Raw genomic sequence first — 27,570 nt, 5'->3', positions numbered from 1 at the left:
GCGCGCAGTAGGCTTAGCGACTCTATTCGCTACGGGATTTATTTACGACGAACGAGGAGAGTACAGTTTTTCAATACCTAATGTCTATACACGCTATTAAAATAATCTCAAGAATATAATTGCAACTTAAAAATTGCATGGAAAAAAAGGATCGATTTTATTTTATCAAAACGGTTTAGCTTAATTACGATTAAATCACGATTAAGATTGCGTCAATTCCTTATTTAACCTTTACGAAAAGGGTACTGTTATTTATGATATGATTATTATACTGTCAGATATTAGTTTGTAATATATAGATATTTGACATGTATTCTCTTTTACGGAGCGTAATGCAAGTATTAATATATAATTAAATGTCATGTTCAACATATTCTATGATTGCATGTTATATCGATAAACATGTATAATATTAGTGATTGCTGATCAGAAAATTCCACCAATTACTTCCACCAATTCCACCAATTCTCGGCCAGAAAAACTCTTGCCACTAATTTCATCACGTTTCTTTCTCTGTAATTTTACAAGAGTAAGAATATAATTATGGAATTATTTTGATATGTATATAATGAAATTACATTGTTAAATAAAGCTTCAGCAAGGCAAGCAATGCGTTAAATCGTAATCTTTCGATTTATTTCAACTAAACCTTTTTTTTGGGGGGGAAATTAAAAAATTATTAAATAAATTTAAATCTGCATTCACATCGGCGAATGCATTCCTGAGATTGGATGCAAATCCGAGAGAGAAGGTACGCAGCTTTGACGCCGCTCTGCCATTACGGTAGTTTGACCTTTGACACGAAGGCGATTTGGGCAGTCCAGTTCGGAATTTCGGCGGCGCCGATTGAAGAACTGGACACAGACGCAATGCACAGTTACGGTGAAAGGGTTGCTCTCTCTCTCTCGTTTCATGTTCTCCACGTGCATTATAAGTAGACCCCGTAACGCGATCGAGGGGGTCAGGGCAGCCCCCCCCCCCGCTCTATTTCCCTGTTTACGCGCCTCGGAACGCCCGATAATTTGTATACGTCGCGAAAACCGTGGGAACAAAAGCGCCGATACTTAGGTGTACGCGGCGATCGTTATCTCCGCTATCGGTATATACCGTCGTAAACTGTCGTGTCTTTTTAATGTAGCTGTGTTGCGCGGGAATAACGAACCGTCGCTCGAGAGAGCGGACACATGTACCCGCTATTGCAATACGCGCATACGCGGATACGATGCATTTCCGTTTATAAAGAATTAATAATTTAGCGAGACGATAGCCCGCGAATGTTCAAGCTGTTTGTCATATATAACGAAATGTGATGTCTGCTATTAATTTTTCCCCATTGATAATTAGAAGATATGAGTGTATTTAATTCGAATATATGCGACTTTATAATATGTGATTGAACATAATTATTTAATAGCGGCGAACAATATTATCTGACAATAAACGTTTACAATTCGATAATAACAGCATAAATATTTATGGAATATTTAATAAATAAGATCGACATTTTGAACCAATAATTATTTACTTAAAAGTAAAAAAATATTTTATAACCAAAAATAAAAACATTTCGAATTATTGCACTGACTAATATTATTGTAGTTAAATAAATGTTTTTCAATTATGCTAAATAAGCGATGTTTCTGCTAAATTTTTTATAATTATGAATTTATTTATATCTTAGTTATTTCAATCAAAAACACAAGTTTTACTTAAATTCTCATATTAATTATTAATCGTAAAAAGATACATGGTTACATTAAAAAAATTCACATTATTAAAAAAAAGTTGACGGACACTGATCATCATAAAGATGCACGTGTTTCTGAGTTCTGTCGGCAGTTTTGCACCTTTCTTCTTAAAGAGTCAGAAAAAAAATACGATACTCTTGCGAAGAAGAAAAAGAAGAGGAATTCGTGTGACGTGTCCAGTTTACGGTGGCACCTTTTTGCATTTTTCCGTATGGCGCCAAAGTCACGACTTGACCCTGTCGTCTCCCTCTATCCCAACCTTCTTTCGTCCACGATCGCACTTTTGCATTTACGTTCGTCGTTCCTTAAGGTTCACGTGTTACAACTACTCTTTTTACACGACGCCAAATGTATATCCAAGTACCTCCTAAGAAAGAGAAAGTACTCTATTTGGTACAGAAAGGCAAGATGATATTAGATGCTTAATATCTAAGCATCTATTAATTAAATATCTATTAATTAAATTGTTAAGATAATACAAGTCATAATTTTTCAGTTACAAGAGATAAAATTTGCATAAAAATTTCCATAAAATACGTACTTCAATCGTGTTATTTTTCTCAATTTTGCATGGCCATAAACTCGAATGTATATCAATGAAAACAGAAAACACGGAAGAATCATTTTCGTTTATTTTATAAATCTGTCTGAGTTTCACGCGTTCAATTCGGAGAAGGATCGCCGGACGATTTTTAGCGAGCAAAGAAACGGAAGAGAAAAATAAGGGAAGAAGAGGAAGATCTCAGTAGTGCGATGCATCCTGATCGATCGCGGGCCGTGGAAAATCGTCACGGTGATCGGCGACGACGAGGGTCGGCAGGAGCGATCGAGGAGGTGGTGACCAATAAGGTCGCTGGAGAACGGATAAGAGTCGCGGAGTCGAAGAACGATGGACCGCCCCTCGCTCCGGCGGTAGTGCGCGAGGCCCACCAATGGCCACGCTGTTTTCGCCTTAATATGCAAGCCTGGCCGCCGGCATTACCGTTCTCGTAATGAAAAAATTACGTCACCAAGCCGCTTAGGCGTTAGATAGCCGATCGGCGCTATGAGACGCACCATCGCTGGACGTTCGTCGGCGCCGAGGCGATCTGAATGCCCGAGGCATTACGTGATCGATTCGATCTCGGGGGAGAAATATATTGTTATACATTTGTACATTTATCGGGAATTCGTATATACGGAGATGAATTTAATGAGTCATTGATGAACGCGCGAAGTAATTTGGTTATTTCAGATTAAATGTGAACCTTCTATGAAAGAAAATTTAATCTTTCAATAAAATTTCATTTATCGCGTAATTTTTAATAAGATTTCTCTCTTATGTACACTGATTTTTTGTTGATAAGTTTGGCTCTCTATTGGGCAATTTCAAGTTTCTTTGCTATATACACATGCTTCTTTGTTACTTTTGTTACACACGCAATATTCTGTCGACGTAGATTCTTGATATCAGAGATTGATATCTATACAGCCTTGTATTCATTGTTACATCGTTTACAAATTTCTCGAATATTAAATAACAAAATAATAAATAATAACAAAAGAGAAAAAGCAACAAAAAGAGTTCTAAGTTTTATTCCATATACTTTTACGATGTCTCATATTTTATTTTTAATTTATGTCTAATAGGGAAACTAGAGATATCATATTTATTCAAGTTTTATTTCACATAATTTTATGATCTCATAATTTTATAATTTTATATTTGTATTTTTAATTTATGTCTAATATTATCATAGATTCTCAATACCATATGTATTCTTGACACGATAAATCCCTGCATTTCTGTGATCCTCAATATCTTGATATTATAAATTCGTGATATTACAGACCCGCAAACTTAGCGATCTCTATAGAGATCATATAGATTGCCGGTATCGCATCTTGCTGTCTGTGCGCGAGCGGTGGAAGGAATCGGAGATGAGGCGCGTGAGAAGAGCTTAATGCAAGAAATTGTCTTTAAATCTATAGTATATTTACACGGTCTAAATTTACAGTATTTACAAAATCCTTAATTCGGTTACGCAAGTCCGCGAGCCACGGATTTGGAGTATTCGCGCACGCCGAAAGTTCTCCGTTCCGCGAGCCACGGTTCGTACCGAAATCTAGGAAACTAGACGCGAGCCGCGAAAAGTTTCTCGGTATTATTTTTTACGCTAATAATAATATGTAAACCCTTCATAAATTCAGTACATCATGTTTTCTGTGTAATTTCGATTTTAAGAAACTGTAGTGTTATTTTTTTTTGTATTAATTCGCAAAGTTTCCAAGTATTTACTTCATCGGGCGACATTAGATGCCGATACGATAGACATCGAGATTCGTTCGATTTTGTCCCATCGCACGCCGGCACGGAACGGATCAGAAACTCGACCGTTTTCACGCCTGAAAAAATCCTTATTGTCTAAGGCGGGTTGGTTTGCCTAGAGCGGAAAGTCACGCGAATCGACACACAAGGAAGAGGAAACGAGAAATGGACTTTAATTGCGCACGCCGTTTAGTACTTCTATGCGTATAACAAACAGCAATGTACAACTGACTGCTTCTATATTCGCCTTCCTTCCGTTCTGGATATTTCTTTTTTTTTCGCGTTATTTTTAACGGTTCGTATTTCTATAATAATTTACAAATTTCTCGAATATTAAATAACAAAATAATAAATAATAACAAAAGAAAAAAAGCAACAAAAAGAGTTCTAAGTTTTATTCATATAATTTTACGATGTCTCATATTTTATTTTTAATTTATGTCTAATAGGGAAACTAGAGATATCATATTTATTCAAGTTTTATTTCACATAATTTTATGATCTCATAATTTTATAATTTTATATTTGTATTTTTAATTTATGTCTAATAAGTAAAATAGAAAAATAAAAAAAATTTTGAATGTTGAGAGATTAGTTTCTGTTGCGATAATTTTGATGGCGAAAAACGAAGAACTTCAACTTGCTGTCAGTTTGTTTTATTTTTACCTTTTGTGATTCCCCATTCAACGGCGTGCGCGCGTCCAGATGCATGTCGATCGTGTATGACATAAATATGCATCGCGGCCCGCGCGTACGGAGCGTTACTAACAGGGTCTTAATTATGAATGAAAATAATACGCGCGCTTCAATCTCGTAACACACTTTCCTCGGCGTCAAGCCATCCGGTTCAACGACTCCTCTGCGGCAGAAGCGTGCGGAAAAATATCGTGCCCGCGCACACGAGAACGAATATGACGCCGATAATCACGGCCAAGCGATTTGTATACGCTCGCTTGTTCTTCTCTCCGTCACATGCTGACGTCAATAATCGGTCGATTAGATTTGTGTTAACTAAAAGTCGAACGAACGTCAGAATTCTTTCTACAACGCTGCGATTTTTCAAATTAAATATCAGAGTTCTAAAATTATAATAAAATAGGTGATAAAAGCTCACATTTCCCTCTCATTAATGGACAATGTTTCAATTTTTTTCCGGATGATTCTGCATGCCAGCAGTATCCGGCGTCTTCTTTTTTTCACGACAAAACTCGCCCACTTGCCGAGTTTGCCGGGCAAGGCAGCGGGATTCGGGGAAACGATGTTATTGCGTAACGTAATGATCTGGTAATCGGTCACGTGGATTTGCGTTGGACCGGGCCGGCCGCAAATCTCCGCTACGTGACGAATTCCGCGACGAGCGGGTTTTGCCGCGTGCCTGCGCCCGCACGTGAGTGCACCATCCGCACGCGCGGCGCGGCGCTAAGCTCCTCGCATTAGTTCGCGCGCTTCTGCAATCGACGATAGTTTGTTTGCTCCGTGGCGAACGATGCGTCGCACCACGCGGCTGCAAGCTGCACGAGGACGACGAGCAAATCGAGAACGCACAACAGCGCTGCTGCTGCTGCTGCTGCTGCGCTGCGTAACACCTCATTAGCGTTCGCGGAAGTAAGGCCGCGCGCCGCCCGTCCGCGTCGCGAGAATTCTTTCGCTTTTGTAACAGCAGCGCGCGGCGTGCGGCAGCGGTGCTTGATCGACAAAAAAAATCGCATGCATATCAATTTTTAATTATATCCGTTAGAGATTTCTTTTCATTGACAGTTATCATTTTTACCGGAGTTTTATTCTCTTGAAAATGTGATGAAAAAGAATATTCAAAGAACAAAATAAAGGACGATTATTGATTACATATAACGGAAGAATCCTTCTATTAGTTTAATCAAGAATATTATTGAAGAGAACAGAAAGCTACATATCTTATTTTATTCATTGTTTTTTAATTGACTTTTAATATATAACTTGAATAACATCTTTATGAAAAGCCGAACGCTCCTTTGTTTGTCCTTCACGGTTTGAGATTCAGAGCTGTCCGTGCGCCCGTAAACGTAGGTACTCTGTTTTGCATGGCGTGTGCGTGCAAGGATACACGTATTAAATGCACGCCCTCTCTGTTGTTGTTCGACGTTAATTGCGCGCAGTAATCATTTTAACGTACGTTCTAATTATGCGAATGCTATTTGGATTACATTTGCATCGTATAAAAACTCCCGATGCGCTACTGTTCTTCGGCAAACGTGGTATTTAATACAGACCGAAGTTTTTTAATCTCGCCAAATAATCCCGTTTTATCTGTCAATAAAATTTATCGGCGACGGTGTAAAAACTTTCATCGCAATTGTCGATAAAATTCGCACCTATCGCGCGACGGCATTTTTGTTAATACATATTTTTAGATATCTGGGCTTATCGCGCCGCACGTGCCTAGGACTATAATTATGAGTATCCTTCTCGTAATATCGTCTCGCCACGAGTTTCGTTATGGTTCCGAGAGATTATCGTTATCGTTGTTTCGATGACTGTACCCCAAGTATCGCTTCATTCAAGGCCGCGCGCGCAAAAAGTTTTTTTTATACAAGATACACGTGTCTTTGTGTGGAATACATCGCAGGGAAACGGAGCGACGCGAGTTCGATTAAAAATGCAGTTCGAGCCCGGCACAAGCGAAGAAGCGAGACACCTTGGTCGTATCGTATTACTTTATTGTAGAACGTTTTCTTCATTGAAAATACTATCAAGAAGCTAAAAAGAAAGATTATCTCTCATTGTATAAAATTGTATAAAAAAGTGTATATGTTTCTGTTGTCTTTTTAGTTACACGAATCATATTACTAATATACTCTTCAGAATATCACATTTGACAGTTTAATACAGTTGCTTTAATTCTAAAAAACAAGGACCGTCTACAACAGCTAGAGTCTACCAAACCGTTTGCCTTCGTGTTTTTCGTGAATTCTTATGCCTCGCTCTCTAAGAAAAATTCAACGCCGGTTCGATAAAATAATTCAGATCAAGTCGTGAGAGAACGAGGTGTGAATCTATTGAAAATTCTCACTTTGGCCGCACATCTCCCCGGAGGGAGAGCAACAAGTGAGTAAACATCCATGCCACGAATCCTCGAGTCCGCGCGAATCGTCGCCGCGCGATCGAATCGGACAGCAATGTTGCAAGTCCAAAGCTGCCAGCGAAACGGCCAGGAATATCGTGACACGCGTACGTCCAACCGCTAAGAGACGAAGCTGGGATCAATGGCGCGTGACTGCGTCGGGTTCGTCGAAAGTGAGGCGGAGATATAATGGCTGAATGGGAGAGAAGGGGAAAAACGCTCCCCTTCGCACTCGTTTCACCCCAGAGCGGGGTCGGCTGCTATTTTCGATAGATCGACCTTTCACCCCATCGCAGAAATACCGAAGCACGGACGCGCTCCTAAACGGAAAACGCGCGAATGGAAAGTTACGGCTTATTGTCAGACTAGAATACGCAGAAAAATATAGTCGGCACGTCATATCGGTAAAGTGCAAAAAAAATAGCTAGCACAATTGAATCTTATCTGAAAGCGAATAAAAGATAAAATTAAGAAAAAAAAATGAGAAAGATATTGTAATCAGTAACTGTAACGTGCAAGTTTTTGTGCATGGAAATGATTGTACGTCGAATTTTTTCTTATATATACGTCATATTCGATGTATGTATGTATTGAAATATCCAGCCAGTTAAGTTGCAGCGAAAAACAAAATCGTTACGCGAGCTGTCCGTCGACGTGCTGATGCGGATGAAAACTTGCTGATTCTGCAATAACATTCCGTATAAAGACCAACAATAATACGCGACGATGACGGGCATGGAATAAAATTACGCGACGTAAAGCTATACTTACATTTTTAACGCATTTCTGTGTGGTCAACATTTTAGATTTGCTTTTAATAGATTATATCTCTTTGCAAATTTGAATTTTTATACAACTACAATACATTAAATAATACTGTAAACACGATACTGATTTTAGCGAAAGTCCTCGTTCAAATTAATTAATTTATTTTTTGGATACCAATTTTATAATCTTAATTTTGCTTAATTTATTTTAGAATATATTAATCGATAGTAATATCATTGAAGACGTAGTCCAGCATCTCTTTTCAGAATTTTTTAACCGATAAATACTTCGCTTTTTATGCCGCCTTTTACGCCGAAATTTGTCGATAATCGAGCTATCTCAATTCAAAGGTGGTTGCTACGCTCCTTTCTCTCTGTTTTTTTTTCTTCCGCGCAATCGCGAAACAAGCGCATTCTGCGAATTGTTGGCATCATGTCAGAATGACTCGTCGGCTGATGAATTGCAATGTAGCGAGCGCTAATTGTGAAGGCGGGTAATTAAAACGGCTGAGAGTTTGTACGCCTTAGAATCTATATTCACGAAAGTTTCGCCGCAATCGAGGGACTTACGTAAAACTCACGATAGAGATAAACGTCATAAAAATTATCAAGCCGATAACCACGCTGTAAAAAGTATTTTCATATCGTATGTTTATGTGTATATAAAACGCGGTGTATTGAAAGATTTAAAAAGACAAACAATATGCGAGTAATAATCTATCCGACCCCAGTGCATATTTTCACAGATAAAATATCACGGAAAATATGTAAATTAAAAAATTCACTATGCGCGCAGAAATGTGCATGTCCCAAAGAGAGAGAGAGAGAGAGAGAAAAAAAATATAACGACGAAATAACGGTGCCTTTTTACCTCCGTCTTTTCGACTCCGGCTGGGCCTGCTGGATGTGATGGGGCGATAGGTCGGGCCCGTAAGACAGAAGTTGACTTCCTGTGGTGACGGGACAGACGGGCGGGGGTGGCGGCGGCGGCGGTGGCGGGCCTAACTGGTAGCCCACCGTGGCGGAGGGGGCCGCGTAATGCGAGGGGCCCGGTCCGAGACCGACCCCGTAGCCCGCGCTGCCCGCCGACCCGCCCCCGTACATGCCGCTGCTACCGGGATACTCTATTTTGGCGGTTTTTTCTTGCTATAGCCAACTCGATTATCGGAGAATAAAACGTGTATCACTCTCTCGCGGAGGCGTCACCCAGCGAGTTAACACTCCATATCGCCGCTGCAGATTACTCGTCGGCGCACTATCGCAGTTTCACGGAGATCGTCGTTGCACGCTCTTCGTATCGTTATCGAATCGCGCTTAAATTACCGGCGTTACCGAATCGTCCCTGTTACCTCGCGATTATTCACCGATGTACTTTTGTATCTCCTCATAAAAATACTCGTATGCTTGCGTCCATTGTCAAGTTAATCACACATTATTCTTAAATTATCGACTTGTCGTCTTATCGCGCCGAGATTATCACACTTTCGTACATTTAATGAAATTTATATTGTCGGATTTAGGACGAGAAGAAAGTATGGAATTTTGGAGAATAATCGTTGATCTCGCGAACTTATTTATTTATATTCACACAGCACAAGGCTTATTAACTCTCGAACTATTTGGTAACGACTCTGTCGCACCAAGTTGGTGCTCGCTTCTCAAAGACACACATATATATGTACACACATACTCAAACATATTTGTTTCCCGAGAGGACTCGCGAAAATCGCGCGTTACCACAATACACTTCCGTCTGTTAGAAATTTCCCCAAAAACTTAACGCACGATAAATTATTCTGACACAGTAGATAATTCGTCCACGCAAGGTGCTTTCATTCACAGCTTCCGCACAGCATCCGTATCCGTACTCTATCCTTGTTATAAGTTCATTATACACAGTCTTCGAATTGGCAGAATATGCGCCAAGTACGTCATATTCTTCTAACCCCGATCGCACGAAGAAATTCGCGATAAAACGTAGTTTTCACCCTCGTCCCTTGATCGCATCTCGTCATGTTGCGCTTCGGTCTTCGTGAAATAAAAAAGAAAACATCTTGACGGTTTAATAGCTCGAGTGCACGATTTCGAGGTTCCTGATACAGAAACTCGTTCGACTATGTTGCGCTCGCCTTCCACCGAATTATCTTGTCATCTCGTTACCCGGAGCAAGATGTAGATCTACCATCGGTCTACCAAGCAGTTTTGTACTTCGCGTTTCCCTCTTCAGCGTTAGCCGGGGATACTTCAAGAGTTTCGAAGGCTCCACAGTTTCGAAGGCCTTTGTATCTAAATTCTACTCACGTTCGCTCGTGTACTTCTTCACCGATCTTGAAAAGAGCGCGCGATGGTATATTTTAATAAATTATACTTTAATCATTTTATATTCGCTTATTTTATCTGCGCACTTCGAAAATTTATTCTAAACATAATAATTGACGAGAGAAATATGTGTTTGTTTCTACCAGATAATGGAAGTTTCCATTAAAGATTAATCATTCGAGACTGCGTACGCTTGGTCCACGAATTGTATGGCAATCTTTCAACGAAGACAAAGATAAGCGAAAACGGGAGCTTTATCTGGGATTGCCCCCCCCCCCGGAATTGTCTTTATCTGCGACTGAGAAGGTCCGACGTTTTCCGATATGTCCCTCCTTCTTCTTGATGTGCGCACAAAATATAATTTTGGTTCCGTTGCTTTCATCTACTCCATGGGAGTATCATGAAGAATCCTCGAAGTTAGCGCATGAGGATGTGCCGCTGCAAATGAGCGACCTTCTTTCCCGCACGGCGGATTTCGCAATTCGAATAAAAGTCGCTTCTCTCTAATAGATAAACTCCTCGTGTTTCGCTAGTCAACGCGACGGCACGATTAATCGACCAAGAAAGAAAGTACGGGAGAAGCAAAAGAAGCTCGTTACGGAAGTGCGCCTCCGGCGCGGCGGTGATTTCGATTTTGGAAAGCGTCAAATCGGCCACTTTCACGAGGTGAGCTCTATTCGCCTGCCAATAACAAGTTTGCCCGCCTACGCTCTATTAACTATTGTTTGTTTCTTTTCCGCTCTTCCAGTAGCCGACGAGAGCGGTACTCACTCCCGAAGAAAAGTCCTCTGATGGGTCCCCCGGGTTCCCAGAACTTGATCGCGAATTCGAGAACGTCACGAGACTCTCGATCTCGTCGGGCCGTCGTTGCACTCGCGCCGAATTCTGCACGCTCCTTTCGTCGCACTGTCGCGTACGATCCACGGGACAATCGCGCTAATCTTTCCCTCGTCTCGCGATTTCCTCAGAGCGACGGCCATCGCTGAAGCGGTTCGCGCGCGTCGTGATCACTTGTCCCGAAAAATTCCGTTCAAAGCCATTCGATCGATTCGCACGGCGAGTTAAGCGAATTAGCTTATTTTCGAAACGAAATGACTGTGGAGCAATTTCGTTACGATATCCTGTCGAGTTAGATCCTGTCGAATTCCTGTTGCTTCACAGGATGCGTCCGTGAGCTTCTATCCCTCAGGATGTTTTACCAATCTGCTTGATTATTTTCCAAAATCGTTATTTATATATTTAGGATGTGGAGTCTTGGCTGATTCTGTAGAGAATCTAATCGCGCACCCTCAAATCCTCGTCGTACCGGAAATCATATGGCGAACGGTGATCACTGGTCTCCGAAACGTTTGTTCTTCGCAGTTGACGTCGAAAATTCAGATCCCGCGTTACGTTTGTTTCATCGTAAAATGAACTCGTCGCTCGTTCGAAATCAACTCGGCTGAGCTCGCGTAACGAGAAACGCACGCAAATCACGGATGCGTCAAATTCCCGCGTAAAACCATGCCACAAAATTCCTCGGTTACACCGCGGTCACCAGCAACGAATGAGTTCCTTCTCTTTAAAATCTTTAATGAGTAATAAAATCAATAATAAAACCTTATCGCGATACGCTTTTCTTGCTCGTCTAAAGTTCAGTGTCTGATATGTCAATAAAGAGGTCAATCTTTCCTCAGAATTTAACGACTAAAATTCTCGCCGCGATTCGGCGATAATCAAAAGCGTGCCTTTTCAATCAGATGACTTGATATTTTTCATATTTAACACAGAACTCCACATATTTAATTTTCAATACCAAAATAGTTCACATTTTTCAAATATTTTACAAAATCTTCAAGTTTTTCCAGCTACGTTTGTTAAAAATCCTACGATTAATCAAGATCGATTTTTTTCTTCAACGATGAGCCTAATTCACTGAGAGCCAAACGAGAGAACGTTTGACGGCACACGCGGCCAGGCGTCCAATTTTCGGCGCCAAAATTCTCGTCGCGGCGCACTCTCGGATAATGGCGCGTCGGCGTGCGTCGCGGTCTCGATCACGATCGATGAAGATCGCGGGCGAAGTGACGCGGAAAGACGTTTCACGGACGTGAGTATGGACGGACGAACGGACGACGGACGGATGGGTCGCCGACTAGCCACCACCCACAACTCGCTAGTGACTGATTCCACCATAGCCGCATAATGTGCTGCTGCGGTATACCCCGGTGAGGACTATCACTTCTCCCACCAGAGAGCCCGGGACAGCCACCGTTGCGAAGCCACGACTTTTAACCGGGATGCATCGTCGCCGCTCGCGAGCGAGCGAGCGAGTACGAAGTAGGCGTTTCGGGGGACTCCCTTTTCGAGATTAATTCGAAAGATCTTGTCGCCGGACCTTGACTCGACTTTTTTCAACTTCTCACATTCGTTCGGTGACAAAAATTAGGTATATTACCACGTATCTAAAGTTAAATTCTTCATTCGGATGTGTTCTGCCGCTCTTTATGGATAAGGACGCAACTGGAGAACCGGAGAACTTCTTAATATCTCACGAGAGACCACTCTAGGTGCAAAAGAAAATAAACGTCTAGAGTTTATCTTCGGAATTCTTATTTAAAAGGCCAGGAATTATTCTCCGATTATCTTTAAATTCCTCGACATTGTAAATGTAAATGTTCAGAATGATTTCTTTACACGCGATACACACGCAACAGTGAAAATTGATAAAAGTAAATATATATACATATGTATATATCAGAACGAGTGGGAATGGCAATATAGAAAGCAGAGCGGACGTATTCAGTCTTATCGCGCCGAAAGGATCGTGCCGGCCGGGTCCGACAGATCGGAAATTCACGATATAAGAGGGTCGCGGGAGTGTGTTGATACAACGGCGGGTTGACATTTGCGCCTGCTTCGCGTGCCGAAGCCGCGCGGCAGAAAAGTGTTTTCGAGAAAGACTCCGCGCGCCGGTAAAAGTAAGCGCGCGGCGCTTACGATAACGAAGCGTTTTCTTGAGCGATGTCGCAACGCGCGGGGCCGCTCTCGCAGCGCGTATATTGGCCGAGAAGCAGCATTGTAAAAGCCGGGGTAGCGGAGAACTGCCTACTGTGTTATGTGTGGCGAACGCCGTAACTGATCCCGGCGCTGCATCATTTCTCGGAACTGCGTCAATCAAGCGCGCGACACCAAGTTCTCGCCGTGCATGTAAACCGGTAACACGGCGAAATTTCACCGGCGATCGTTAACGCCGAAGCCAGCTATTTTCGTCGTCTCAAACGTCTTTACCGGACGATCTTTTCTCTCGCTCCCCTCGCGTGATCCGAGGACTCGATACGAAAAGTGCAAACGCACATGGACAAATTTCATATAAGAATTGTTTATATTATTTTAAGCGAAACGTCATGCGTACAAATATTTTTTCTTGAAATTTTATTCAATGCCTTTCTCTGTATCATATGCTTCTAAATAAATGTATTATCAAATCTTGGTTCAGAAAAATATACCCAAGTCTCCATTTGTGTATTTAGACTTATATCTAAGATACGATATATTTAAATACACATAGGCTGATTAAACGGTTACATTTAAACGACTTGGTAGAAATTATCTCATGCAAAATTAAGTATGCATTATGACTCACCCTATGTGGACAGAGCCTCGCTTCTGTGCCATTTTGCTTGGGTCACTCCCTGTATGTAAAACAATATACATTAGTATGACGATAAACAACTTTCTTACAAGACTTGATTTGAATGCGGCCCAGAATTTAGATCAGTGAATTACTGCTATACTGGAATGTGAATTCAACTTTAGAAAAAGAAAGGAGACGGAAAGAGGTGGAGAACTATAACTAGCCATCCTTTTCTATTGCTGTGCTCTTTGAGAACAATTGAAAACCATTGACCAATCAACATTCGCTAAACAGAATGGTTCAAGCCGGTATTCATAGTCGGTTCTTATATTTAAGAACGTCTTAAGTACAATCTTAAGATATTATGAACCAATCACAGAGCCGTATTAGCATCTTAAGACATTACTTGAGACGGTCTTGAAATAAGAACCGACTATGAATACCGGTGTAATTACCCGCTTTTTTCTTCTTGCCGCGTAGGCGCTAAGCATAGAATTCACATTCCAGTATAGTCTATCTATAGCTCACTCAGAGAGAGAGAGAGAGAGAGAGAGACTTAGATATAAAATACTCAAAGACTACTAGAACTCAACAAGTTCAAAATCTTCGTTCTATTAAAATTTGCATTTAATTCTCCGGGACATTCTCTATATAATTTACGCTACTTGAAAATTCGTATCTTGCAATAAGGATTAATGACCACGTGGCAACTACGATTGCTGACGCAACATGGTTCGAGTAGCCAGTCACATCAATGTTGATTAATATGTAACTATTGTAATCAATCTTTCTACCTTCTGCAACTTTTAAGATTAAAGTTATGAGTCAGGAAAGGATTCGGTTCGCTCATAATAGCTTAAACTACTGCTGCAACTCTTACCAGTCTGTGCCAGCAACGCTAACCACACCAGCAAGATTTTTATGTATTCTATCGCGCCTAATACGAAGGCGGCCGAAAGATCACTATCTACAATTTGATCGAACAATTTGAACACAATTCATTCTACGGCTCGGCCTCGCAATTCCGCACGGCAAAACTGGAGCAATTTAGGTGGACGTAGTAGTGTCGCCTGAATTGCGCGTGCACGCGGGAGCGTACGGGGGGGAAAAATCGTAGGAAAGAGCGATCCTTCCCTTTTTTTTCGGGAGAGATCCGTCGCGAGTTTTCCACGCGCGGAAGCAAGCGTGGTTTCGACGCGTCGCGTCGCGTCGGCTCGGGCCGCGTCGACCGGGGAAACGCGGGCGGAACGTCTCGAGGCCGAGAGACGGACGAGAGCGGTAACAAAACCCGCGGCTGGATTTACCTGGAATAGAATGGGCGATCGAGGATACCGTGAACATTCAGCCGGAATTTCCTGTTGCCACGATGCGACAAAAAAACGATGCGCGCGGGACGCGTGGGGATATCGACGCGGACGTATGACGGCTACGACACTCCGCACCGACATCAAAACTGGGTGTTTACACTTGGCAGTCGCGCCATTTTGGAGTTTCCACTCGGCTCCGGAGTCCGGGGTTTTATTTTCACGCACGCACACGGGGGCCCCGCACACGGAAGCGCCGCGGGGAACGACGGAAACGCCGCGCGGCGCGTCACCTGGCGGCCACGCGCCGCAACCCGATCCGTCCGCGAGGCCTGTTATTTGATAAATCTGTTGATACGATAGAAATCGCGACGATCCGATTGTCGTGATATGTCTGAATTCACTCCGAATCAGCGAATCTGAATATCGTTATCGCGATATCCGACTCGATCGAAACATCTCTGACACGCGGATTCGATTATTTTACTTAGCAACGAATAAATTCGCCGACAAACGTATGCGTATGTTCCGAGTCCCGACGCGTCGACCAGTGACGCATCGCGTCCAGAATGTCCAGATGTCCCATTGGCCGACCGCGATGAGCACGTGATCCGGTTGGTGCGTCATCGAAGGGTCCGTTCGAGTACAATCTTAAGATGTCATTAACCAATAACAAAGCCGTATTAGCATCTTAAGATATTACTTAAGACGGTCTTGAAATAAGATCTGATTATGAATACCAGCCTACGACTCGCATTGTAGACCTAGCATTTATGCCCGTATCAGACTATTAATTGATTGGGATTGAGATTGGATTGAAATTTGACCAATCAGAGCAAAGTTTACTAAACTTGAGATCAGTTTTCTCTGTTCTGATTGATTAAATTTCAATCAAGTATTTAAGCTTTAAGTCATAAGAAGTTGACCAATCACAATCGAGTATTCTTCTCACATTCCATTGTGATTGGTCAATTTCTTAAGCGTCGTCTACAATGGCACCAGGAGTATCCAGTAAGACGTAGCAGTAAGCTATTGACCAACCACAGTCGATTATTCTTGAATTGTAAAAATCCCATTAGTCAATAACTTAAGGTCTATTCAAATAAACTTGCATAGCGCATAAACATAAGCATAAGAGAATTGATTGGTCCATATGCATGTCCATAAGAAAATAGACCAATCTGTTTCTTTATGCATATGGTTATGCACCTATGCAAGTTTGTCTGGATAGACCTTAAGTTATTGACTAAAGCTGGCCACACACACTTTTTCATAACAGTAACAGTAGGATTTCGACCAATCGCGTTGCTCGATTTGAAAACGTACGGCCGTAACACGATTGGTCGAAATCCTACTGTTACTGTTACGAAAAAGTGTGTGTCCGGGCCCTAATGAGATTTTTACAATTCAAGAATAATCGACTGTGGTTGGTCAATAGCTTACTGCTTACGTCTTACTGCATACTCCTGCTGTCATTGTAGACGACGTTTAAGAAATTGACCAATCACAATGGAATGTGAGAAGAATACTCGATTGTGATTGGTCAATTTTTTATGGCTTAGAGCTTAAATACCTTTTATGCTAGGTTTACAGTGCGAGTCGTAAGCCGGTATTCATAATCAGATCTTATTTCAAGACCATCTTAAGTAATATCTTAAGATGCTAATACGGCTTTGTAATTGGTTAATGACATCTTAAGATTGTACATACTTAAGATGATCTTAAATATAAGAACCGATTATGAATACCGGCCGTAAAGCGGTGAGTCGTAATGGAGGATTCACACTGCGTCCGATGTTCGACGTACGACGATCCGACATCCAATAGGAAATTTTTGTCTCTAATAATAAATTCTGTTATTGGATGTCAGATCGTCGTACGTCGAACATCGGACGTGATCGGAGGCAATGTGAATCCTCCATAAGAATTGACCAATCACAGTCGATTATTCTCCTCAAATTCGATTGTGATTGGTCAATTCTTACGACTCACAACTTTCGCTTGCGGGCACTCGCGGGGAGGCGGGGGGGACGAGCGTTCGAGTTTCCCCATGCAAACGCGTCGAGCAAAGCGCTGCTCGCGCGACGCCGCGTAGCGCCCCGCCGGTAAATACTTGCGTCTCGGGCCGAGCGATATCCCACTACTACGCCACTTCCGCTCGCTCGCCACTGAGCAAAATGGACGCCTTTGTGTCTGTTTTCTTCGGATTCCCACTATAAATACGGTTTACGGGGCGACGCAGCGCCTGCGACGGGGCGATGCTCGTGCGGCGCCGCGTGAAACGCGTGTGAGAGCAGTGTCGTGCTCGCGAGTCGTGACCGCGGCCCGCCGTGGCCGACGTGGAAACGCGTCCAACCAAGTAGGCCAGACCCCGCGGTGGCCCCCGCGGATGACAATTGAGCGGGCATCCCCCGGACGACGGTGTTGACCGCGGCGAGTATCCCGACCTGCCGACGACGCGCCAGTCGCCACGACGTGCCGGACGGTCCCGCCGACGGGCCGCAAGCGACGCGGAGTCGCTGATACGGCGCTCCGGCCTCCCGCCAAAAACCCCAGCCGCGGAGAGCCAAGCGGACGGAGCGGAGCGGCGACGTAAATATAGTCCCGGGTAAGCGCGGAGCGCACGGGAGCTGTCGCGCCGCGCGGCCGCGGCCGCGCGTCCGTGTCCGCGTCATCCGCGCTGCGTCCCCGTAGCACGCGACGGCGCTTTTCCGCGCGAGTGATCCGGCCAATTCCTCTCGCCTGCCCACCAGAGAGTTCAACGTTCATCGTCCGCAGGAGGATCTCGTGCTTCCCCCCTCTACCCCCCTGCCCCCTTCTCTGCCGCTCTTGTGTTGTTGTACCTGTTCGCGTGGTCCCGCCGAGGGTGTTGCACGACGTTGGATGGTAGACGTTCATTCGGAGAAGGTAAAGGGATATGCCTGTGCCACATGATGATTATTAATATTGGTTTGATCCTGGAAAAGCAGCGGAGTCGGGTCAATGAATGTTATTGTAGTATCCCACGGTGTACGGTTTCGCTGTGCCGCTAGAAACTCTGATTTGTTAGTGTGCGTCAGCTGATCAAGTTGCATTTTTTGTCCAACGATTGGTTGTTTTATGCGAACACGTAGGATTTTTTAAACGGAAATTTAACGAATTAATTTTTTTCCAGGAAGATTTTTTTTTAAATGCTTGTGTTTTGAGTAGCAGTATGCTGAGGTAGTGAGATTTGAGAAGCTGTATCTAGTCTACCGGTGGTATTCATAGTCGGATCTTATATCTAAGATCGTCTTAAGTCTGGTCTAAAGCAGTCTTAAGACTCCGTCCAGCCAATCAAATAACCGTATTAGCAACTTAAGACATTACTTAAGACGGTCTTAAAATAAGATTCGACTATGAATATCGCCCTACGAATGTTATATACGACTTGTGTGAATTTAATATGGACCTCTTTTATCGTAAAATGTAAAATATATATATTTCTTTTGTGTATTAAAATTCTGTATAGCAATGGCCTAAATATCTGAAAGTAAATTCAATTTTTATAAGACAGAATAATTAAGAAAGAAATATAAATCTGGTTTTTATGAAACACGTGTAAAACAATTTTGCTTTTAAAAATTAGATTTAATGTTTACATTTAAATAAGAAAACATTTAATTATAGCAATGTCAATTACATGCATCGTAAAACACATTTTAGGTTAGATGTTTTTATTTTTGTTTTTATATACATTATTTTGCATGTATTATGATATTTTTATTTTAGTACGTAATTTTTATTTATTTAAATATTTTCTTTTTTTTTTAATATTTAATTTTTTGAAGATAATATATTTATTATAATACATTTTTTTAAGAATAATTACATAAGTCAAATTTTGGTTGCAGGACAACAAAGTGCTGATAAACATGGATCGCTTATTGGAGGACCCACGGGCTTCATCAAAATTTGGTTGAGACTTTCATTTGCAACATGGGAACTTAAAAAGACTTTGTTGTTGAGTTCCCAATATTTGCCTTAGTGCTAGTGTCCAACAAAGAGGATTAGAGACTGCTTGGTTCAACGGTGAAATATTTGTGTCAGTATGTCTTGAAATGCATAGTGAGAAAATTTTAACAATGATTTATTTAGACGTTTGTGGAAACAGTGTATTTAGATATGTTCAGTTAATTTACATTTACTGCATATCGTAAGCAAGTACTTGTAGCATGCCTGTGCGGTGTTCAGAACATTGTATTGTTCTACGAGGTGAGGAAGCTTAGGAACACTAAAACTGATTTCGATTCTCTTTTTTTTTTGTCCAGGCTGTAATGCCAGAACGAATCAAACTCAAAATGAATGGGGTTGTACCGAGTGTGCCAATAACTACCCTCGCTGGTATCGCGAGTCTCACAGACTTGTTACCTGAAATGCCCCTACCAACTCCGCTGCCGCAGACTCTGACAAATAAATCGCTGCTGTTTCATCCACGAGTAGCGGAAGAAGCCAAGATATTGCTGAGCCTTCGCGATGAGAATCTCGTACCGCAGTTGATAATGTCACTGTCGCAGACATCGTCGGAACACATTGAACTCAAGGATAATTACCCGAACACCGAGCAATCGCTGGATAACGAGCAAAACACGCCCGAATTGCTCAAGGCGATCTTGCAGATAAACCCTGACGTATTCAGAGGAACCCAGCACAATTCTCCGAGGAACTGGCCGCAAGGTGCGCCTATGCTGCACGCGAATCAATCGCCGGCGAGCTACGGTCGTTTCTCGCCGCCTTATTCGAGCTCCTCGGGCTCCAGGCAAACGCCCCAAGGTAGTCCGGCTCAAACCGCTGCAGCCAGGTCCGTACTTCCGCCGATGGTGGCCAGTGGTATTGCTCACACGCAACATCCGCGGATGCCAATCACTCCGCAGAATCACGCAGACATTTCGCAGATGTCCCCTTTCGCCGTGCCTTCTCCGTCGCCCAGAGGTAACGTTATGACCGAACAAACGAGAACGTTGACGACACCCCAGCATATGCAGGAGGACACGAACTGTATGAATCCCCTATCGAACGTAGCCCTTCAACCAAACATGTACTCGCCGGCTCATATGAGCTCGCCAAATGCATCGCTGGCATCTCTCACCAATATGACACCTCAGCACAACATGGCTGGTATGACGCCACAACAGAATATGCACATGACATCCCCGATACGCAATGTGCCTCTGCAACAACATCCGGCCATGGGTATGCAGCAGAACCTTTATGATTCCATGATGAATCAGCAAGTTCATCACGCGTTAGGCAGCGGTCAATCGTTAGATATCGATAATGCAGTACAGGAGAATCAGCAATTCCTTCTCGATCCGGTAGCTGGTCTCTCCGATATCGATCTGCCGATGGAGAACATTGACACGAAGCAAAGCGTCGATCATGCGATACAACAGTTATTACCGACTCCTCAGACAACATCCTATCCGAATATACATGCCACCGACATGGTTAATGTTTTAGATCCGGCTGCGGCTAGCATAGCGCCCAATGTACAACATCAACAGAACAATAATTCGGAGAAAAGTATGAAATTGGCTGGAACAGAAAAGATGAAAGAGCCCATTGTTATGTTGAACAGATTATCGTTGGCTGACCAGGCACTTATGCAGAAGAGTTTGGCGGCGTTTGCAGAGAAATCGCCGAGTCGCGCGGCGAAAATGGGCATTTCCAATCGTGACGACGCGTTGAAAACCGATTCCGAGAGCGAGGAGGAGATCGGCAAGAATAACAAGTATTTTAAAGCTCGCGCGAAAGAGCGGCAAGTGCAACGAGAGAAAGAGAAAGCGGAGCGGCGGAAAAGCGAGGACAAAGGTCGCAGGCGAAAAAGGATAATGACGGAGGACGACGAAGAGGATGATGATAAACGAGATGCATCGTACTCGCCTACGAAACCGAAAATACGTAAGATTGAAAAGAAATTAGTGCCTGTATTAGCCAAACTGAGCGTGGAGGAATTAATGGAGACCAATACGTATCAACGATTTAATTCTACCATAGAGACGATTTTCGAGAATACTGAGGATGCTTTGGCGAGTGCCGATCTGGAAGACGACGGTGAAGTGCTTGCGGAGGTGCTTATTCCCAAGTATCAGTTACATGATCTTTGTACGGAAGCAGCCAAACTCAAAACGTTGGGCGCCATGGAATCGATACCTACGGATAAATTGGTGAGGCTGTTGAACATCTTGGAAAAGAACATACGAGACGGCGCGAGGGTGTCGCCGCTCGTGGATCCGAATGATGACGTGGAGGAAGGGCGTTTATGGATGCACTTGGCGATGGAACGGGTACAGCGCGCCGTGGATTCGTCGTTGGTCGCGCTGCACATTATGACCTCTAGCAATATGCCGAAGACGGTTTATCTGGAGGATGTGATTGATCGAATAGTCCTTTTCATGAAGTTTCAGCTGCAGAACACGATCTATCCTTCTTTCGATCCCGTATATAAGATAGATACAAAGAATAAGACTGACAATTTTAATTCTAGCGGACGCAAAAAGCGAGGACATATGAAGGAAGTGCGCGAGAAGAGTATTCTGCAGGTTTACAATAAGATGCACGAGCTGGTAGGTCTGTTGGCTGAACTATTGAACATACAGGTTCTGACGGACACAAGTGTTCTGCATGCATCGTCATTGGGTGTTGCACCGTTTTTCGTCGAATCGGTGAGTGATCTTCAATTGAGTGCATTGAAGCTCGTCACTGTAATATTTACAAAGTACGAGAAGCATAGAAGACTACTACTGGACGACATCTTGGCGTCAATTGCGAGACTACCCAGCAGCAAAAGGAGTTTACGCACGTATAGGCTCAATTCTGAAGATTATATACAGATGTTAACCGCATTGGTCCTACAACTTATTCAGTGCGTAGTAGTTCTGTCGGACTCGAAGAAGGAAGACGACGAGAAGAAGTCGAGTCACGTAGATGCTGACGTCTTCATTATCAATAGATACGAGACCGCCACCAGAATCGCCGGAAATTTTTTAACGGTATTTCTCAACAAATGCGGTAACAAGGGCGAAGAGATTGATTTCAGACCATTGTTTGAGAATTTCGTACAGGACTTATTGGCGACGGTGAATAAACCCGAGTGGCCCGCTGCTGAATTGTTATTAAGTGTTCTCGGTAATCTGTTGGTAGGACATTTTTCTAATAAGAGCTCTGATATGTCGCTTCGAGTAGCTTCTATCGATTATCTCGGCGTGGTAGCGGCCAGATTGCGCAAAGATGCAGTCAATTCGCAGTGCAAATTGTCGACCATCGACCAAATTATACGAGATATCAAGCTCGAGCAGCAAAAGGACTCGGACTACGATCATATAAAGGATAAGGAGATTGCAGGACTAAACGAGGATGAAGAAAGGACTGTGTTTCTGCAGAAAGTACTTCTGGATTATCTAGCCGTCAACGGGACGAAGGATCCGGCTCTCGGATATGCGCGTCACTTTTATCTGGCCCAATGGTATCGAGATTGCGCGATGGAGAAGTCCCGGGTGGGCCAGTCGAAAAACAGTCCGAGCAAGAAGATACACAAGAAACGGTCGAAGAAGAAAAATCGGCACCACAGCAGCGATCAAGATACCGAATCCGAGTTGGACGAGCAAGACCCAGACGAAAACGATAATAACGAGCAGAAGAATTCGGAAGCTTACAGAATTATAGAGGAGAAGAAGAAGTATATTGTCAGTAGAATAAGGCCTTGCAGCACAGGAACGAAACCGGACATCCTTCAGACATATATTGATTACAACTCCGCGGAACTGATCTCGCAGTATCTCGCGTCCAAGAGACCGTTCTCACAGAGTTTTGATAAATATTTGAAGCAGATTCTCCATGTTTTGACAGAATCGTCAATTGCCATTAGAACGAAGGCAATGAAGTGTTTAACGATGATCGTCGAGGCCGATCCGAGCGTGCTGGCGAGGGTGGACATGCAGCTGGGTGTGAAGCATTCGTTTCTCGATCACTCAACGTCAGTACGGGAGGCAGCGGTTGACTTGGTAGGAAAATTTGTTTTAAGTAGACCTGAACTGATAGACAAATATTATGACATGTTGTCTGCGAGAATTCTAGATACCGGTGTGAGTGTCCGAAAACGCGTAATCAAAATTCTCAAGGATATCTGCATGGAGTGTCCAGACTTTCCCAAAATCCCGGAAATATGCGTGAAAATGATAAGGAGGGTGAATGACGAAGAAGGTATTCGGAAGCTCGTCATGGAGGTTTTCCAAAACATGTGGTTTACCCCAGTAAGGGAGCGTCCCACTCTTGACTCAGAATCTCTGTTGAGAAAAGTGATGAACATCACGGACGTTGTAGCGGCCAGCAAGGATATGGGATTCGAGTGGTTTGAGCAACTCTTGGTAAGTTTGTTCAAGCCGAAGGAGGACAAGGATGACAGCACAAAAATGCAGACGGAGCCGCCGCGGGCTTTGCTGACAGCGTGCAAGCAAATCGTGGACTGCTTGATTGAGAACGTATTACGGCTTGAGGAAACAAATCTAGACTCGGAGAAATCAGAAAAGAAAGGCTCGTCGCAGAGATTGGTCGCGTGCCTGACAACGCTCTATCTATTCGCGAAGATACGACCACGACTGTTGGTCAATCACGCGATCACTCTACAGCCTTATCTGAGTTTGAAATGTCAGACACAGGGCGATTATCAGATCATCAGTAGCGTCGCGCACACACTCGAATTAGTGGTGCCTCTAATGGAACATCCCAGCGAGACTTTTTTAGCACAGTTGGAAGAAGACTCGGTGAAGCTGATCTTGCAACATGACAGATCGGTGGTTGCAAGCTGTCTATCGTGTCTGGGCTCTGTAGTCAATAACGTCACACGAAACTACAAACTGATACGAGACTGCTTCAAGAAATACTACGGACATTTGACGGAGTACAAATCATTTTACGAGAAGGATCCGACGAATCCTATGTTAATAAGGTGCAGACCGTTTTTCCGACGAGCGCTTTTCACGGTCGGCTTATTGCTACGTCATTTTAACTTCATGGATCCAGAGGTGATAGAGGGCCTAGCGGATAACATCAAGGATCAAGTCTTCGAGACACTCAGCTATTTCGTTCATTTAAATAACGACGATATCCGACACTTCACACTATCGGCCATAGGTTCTCTTTGCATACGACATTATGAGTTTATGATGTTACCGGAGCTGAAAGAACTCTACCATCATTTGCTCACATCGGAGTACGCATTGGTCCATATGAGAATTCAAGTGCTTAACAACATCGAGGTATATCTGCAAGAAGAGGAGAAGAGGATGATTAAGCAGGATTTGGAATGGGCCAAGCTGTCAAAGCAGGAGAACTTGAAGGAGATGGGTGACGTGTCGTCAGGGATGGCGAGCACTGTTATTCAGCTGTATATCAAAGAGATCCTTGAGTCCTTCTTGCACGTCAACGTAAGCGTGCGGCATGCGGCTCTCAAAGTTATTCAGTTGATCCTGGCGCAGGGTCTGGTACATCCCGTCCAGATAGTGCCCTATCTGATCTGTATGAGCACCGACTGCGAGAAAGCCGTGAGCCACAGCGCGGATAAGCAGTTACAGGATATCGAAAAGAAATATCCGGGCTTCATTCACATGAAGTCGCAATTTGGCATCAAGTTGAGCTACCGGTTGCAGAAAATCCTGCAGAACGACATCACGGTGAGAGGTATGCGAACGAAGGAGAGTGAGTTTCCGAGCGCGCTCAACGGTTTCCTCTATACGATCCTGCGCAATACGAAACAGCAGAGGCGGGCGATCGTATTGTCTTTTCTCAAGCACTTCGACGAGGCTGCCAAAACCAGTCTGTCGCAGATGCTATACCTGGCGGACAATCTCGCCTACTTTACATATCAAGTACAGGATGAACCGCTCTTCATCATCCATCACATTGACATTATCATTTCTATGTCCGGAACGAATTTACTACAGTCTTTTAAAGAGGCTTTGCTGCCTAAAGAGAGCAGCGCGGGGCAATCTGGGCATTCTAGGCATATGATGGGACAGCCGACAGCACAGCAGATAGGACAGCTGATGGGACAGCCAATGGAACAGCCGATGGGTCAGCCAATGGGTCAACCCATGGGGCAGCCGATGAGTCAACCAATGGGGCAGCCAGCGGGACAAACGACGATGATAGGACCGGATGGTCAACCAAAATCTGATCAATTGTTGTCAGCACTGGAGGATGAAGAAGATGATGAGGAGGACGAAGAAGTTCTTCTAGCCAGGTTGCCAGGCGATACCACCTTGCTCAGGGAGTATATTACCGCCAGTCAAGGCTTTTTGCTGCTATTAACACTTCGGCAGCATCTCAAAAACCTTTATGGTTTTTCTGACGCAAAGATCGGTCAATATTCGCCGTCGGAAGCAGCCAAGGTCTACGAGAAGGCGGTAAATCGTAAGAATAATTTGCTTTTCGAGCCCAAGGCTACGTTGCAGAGGCTGCGGGATGGCGTGACCATCAACGAGGAGCTGGACGAAAACGGCAGAAAGAAGCTTGTGAAAGAGTATCTGGACTTCAAGCAGCTGATGCTGAAATTTGATCCTGAGGAACCAGACGACGATGGTGGCAACGATGCTGCCGACACCAGCGGTGGTGGCAAGCACAGTGCGGAGAATCCGCAAGCGGCAAGGATACCGCCGCGTTCCGAGGCTGACGGTAGGACGATAGCCGACGGTGCGGTCGCGGGAGATGCTGCCGCTCTTATCATCACGGCTGGCCAGCAGCAGTTCCAGTTACCGCCACAATCGAATCTGACCGCTCCGATGGAGCATCCGAACAATTCAGTACACTCGCTGCCGATTATGGCGGCAGCAACGGCGACAACGACGGTCGCTGGGACGCCGACGACGACGCCGCGGGTGCCGAAGCTGACGATACACACCCATCCGGACTCGAGGGAGTCGCACCGGAAGCACCGCACGCACAAGACGGACAAGTCAGTGAGGAAGCACAAGAAGAAGAAGAGGAGAAGAATCTCCGACAGCAGCGAAAGCGGCGAGGACTACAGTGACCCTGACTTCCTAGTGTGAGTGCGGTGGTATATTTCGTCCTGTGTGTATATACAAATGTTCGCGATAGTATGCACGTGTGATCGGTCGGCTGGAATAACTCTCGTTTCGCGTAACCAAAACTCGGACGCTATTATAGCGCGACTGTCCCTTTCACTCAAGACAATTCTCTCCCCCAAATCGTTGAAGTTGTGCTACGACTTTGAAGACGGTTCCGGTACAAGATACCGTTCCGTCAGAAAATTGCATAGAGACTATAACTATGTGGGAATGCATGTGAGCGAGAGAAAGAGATCTTCAATAGGAATGGTAGCAAGAGATTTTTAAGTGCGATCGAACGTTGAGGTAGGATTAGCGTGTTGTTGACCGAAACGGCGGGCGTCTGTGAGGTTTATCGATCCGTCATGTCGTTGGTAGCGAGATCGGCTCGTTAAATATTTCGTGCGACCGGCTCGGGAACGTGGTTCGTTCAAATTTCCTTTCCCAGCGAAAGTACGCCGTCAATACGATCATTTTCGACGAGCGAAAACTTCTGGCGATTGCTTAACTCTATCGAAATGCCGCAAAAGGCGAGAATCGTTGGGAGTCACAAGAAATCCGAGAAAATACTACGAACCAAGTTCTCCGAGAGAATCCAAGTACAATAAATTACATTCGAACAAAATTCACTTGTAAATAATGTCATATTAATAATTGATCAATTTTTTTTTATGGATGAAATTAATACGAAAAGGAAAAGGCTACAAAAACTATGTGCAGTTTGAACACTATCAGTTTAATTCGTCGTTGTTTCCTCTTCTTTTATGTTCAGACTGTATTTGAGTAAAGTAAGCGCTGCTTGTTTCGATAATGCTAACTAATTAAAATTTAGATACATTTATTCCGAGGATTTATAAATGTATATCTTAAATTTCCTGCGTTTGTTTCAAAATTTAATGAAATGATACAAGGAATATTTCCGTGATGATTACTATAACATTCATATTAATGTTTGCAATAATATTTCAAACTTCGTGTAAAGAAGTAATGAAATAAATTCCCGCATTAGGACATTTGATAATACAATAATAAATTGTATTTATGGTCCAATAATAAATAATCTAATTGATTATAGTAGAATAAAGAATTGATCATTACAAAATTTGTTTGAGCTGTTTCAATCTCAATATTTATTTAGTAATATCATACGTATTATTTTCTGTGTAAGTTATAATAAATATTTATGCAATATTTTATTATATACATATACGAGAAAAATTCTAAAAAAAAATCTGTTTAGAAATTCAATATAAAATTTATTTTTAACAAGAATTGGTGATACTAAATAAGCACATTATCAGGTAGAAAATCTCGTGTTTAATCAAGC

The 27,570-nt window shown here is 43.3% G+C and overlaps 2 protein-coding genes across 8 annotated transcripts in view; one reads left to right on the top strand and one right to left on the bottom strand.

The window, feature by feature from the left end:
- Positions 1–15,415, bottom strand: part of LOC112457251 (aryl hydrocarbon receptor nuclear translocator homolog) — a 36,595-nt gene extending 21,180 nt beyond the window's left edge. For 3 of the 7 annotated variants that reach the window (XM_025020179.1, XM_025020201.1, XM_025020208.1), the window contains exon 1: positions 8,795–12,394. In XM_025020179.1, the coding sequence (XP_024875947.1) occupies positions 8,795–9,027 (233 nt within the window). In that variant the 5' untranslated portion in view covers positions 9,028–12,394. Of the gene's footprint in view, positions 1–8,794; positions 12,396–13,867; positions 13,917–14,738; positions 14,812–15,162 lie in introns of those variants that run through there. The other 4 variants (XM_025020216.1, XM_025020223.1, XM_025020185.1 and 1 more) reach the window with 4 other exon arrangements.
- Positions 15,416–17,830: 2,415 nt separating this feature from the next.
- LOC112457370 (nipped-B-like protein) lies at positions 17,831–27,385 on the top strand. Its single transcript, XM_025020381.1, has 3 exons — positions 17,831–18,069; positions 19,035–19,225; positions 19,452–27,385. Exon 3 carries the CDS (start codon positions 19,458–19,460, stop codon positions 26,223–26,225), a length of 6,768 nt encoding a protein of 2,255 aa, XP_024876149.1. The 5' UTR covers positions 17,831–18,069; positions 19,035–19,225; positions 19,452–19,457; the 3' UTR covers positions 26,226–27,385.
- Positions 27,386–27,570: the final 185 nt, after the last annotated feature.

The sequence above is a fragment of the Temnothorax curvispinosus genome, unplaced genomic scaffold (assembly GCF_003070985.1).
Source record: "Temnothorax curvispinosus isolate PA1 unplaced genomic scaffold, ASM307098v1 QBEX01000740.1, whole genome shotgun sequence".
Classification (NCBI taxonomy): Eukaryota; Metazoa; Arthropoda; class Insecta; order Hymenoptera; family Formicidae; genus Temnothorax; species Temnothorax curvispinosus.
Note: the sequence above shows the minus strand (reverse complement) of the source record. Positions and strands in the feature narration are given on the sequence as shown.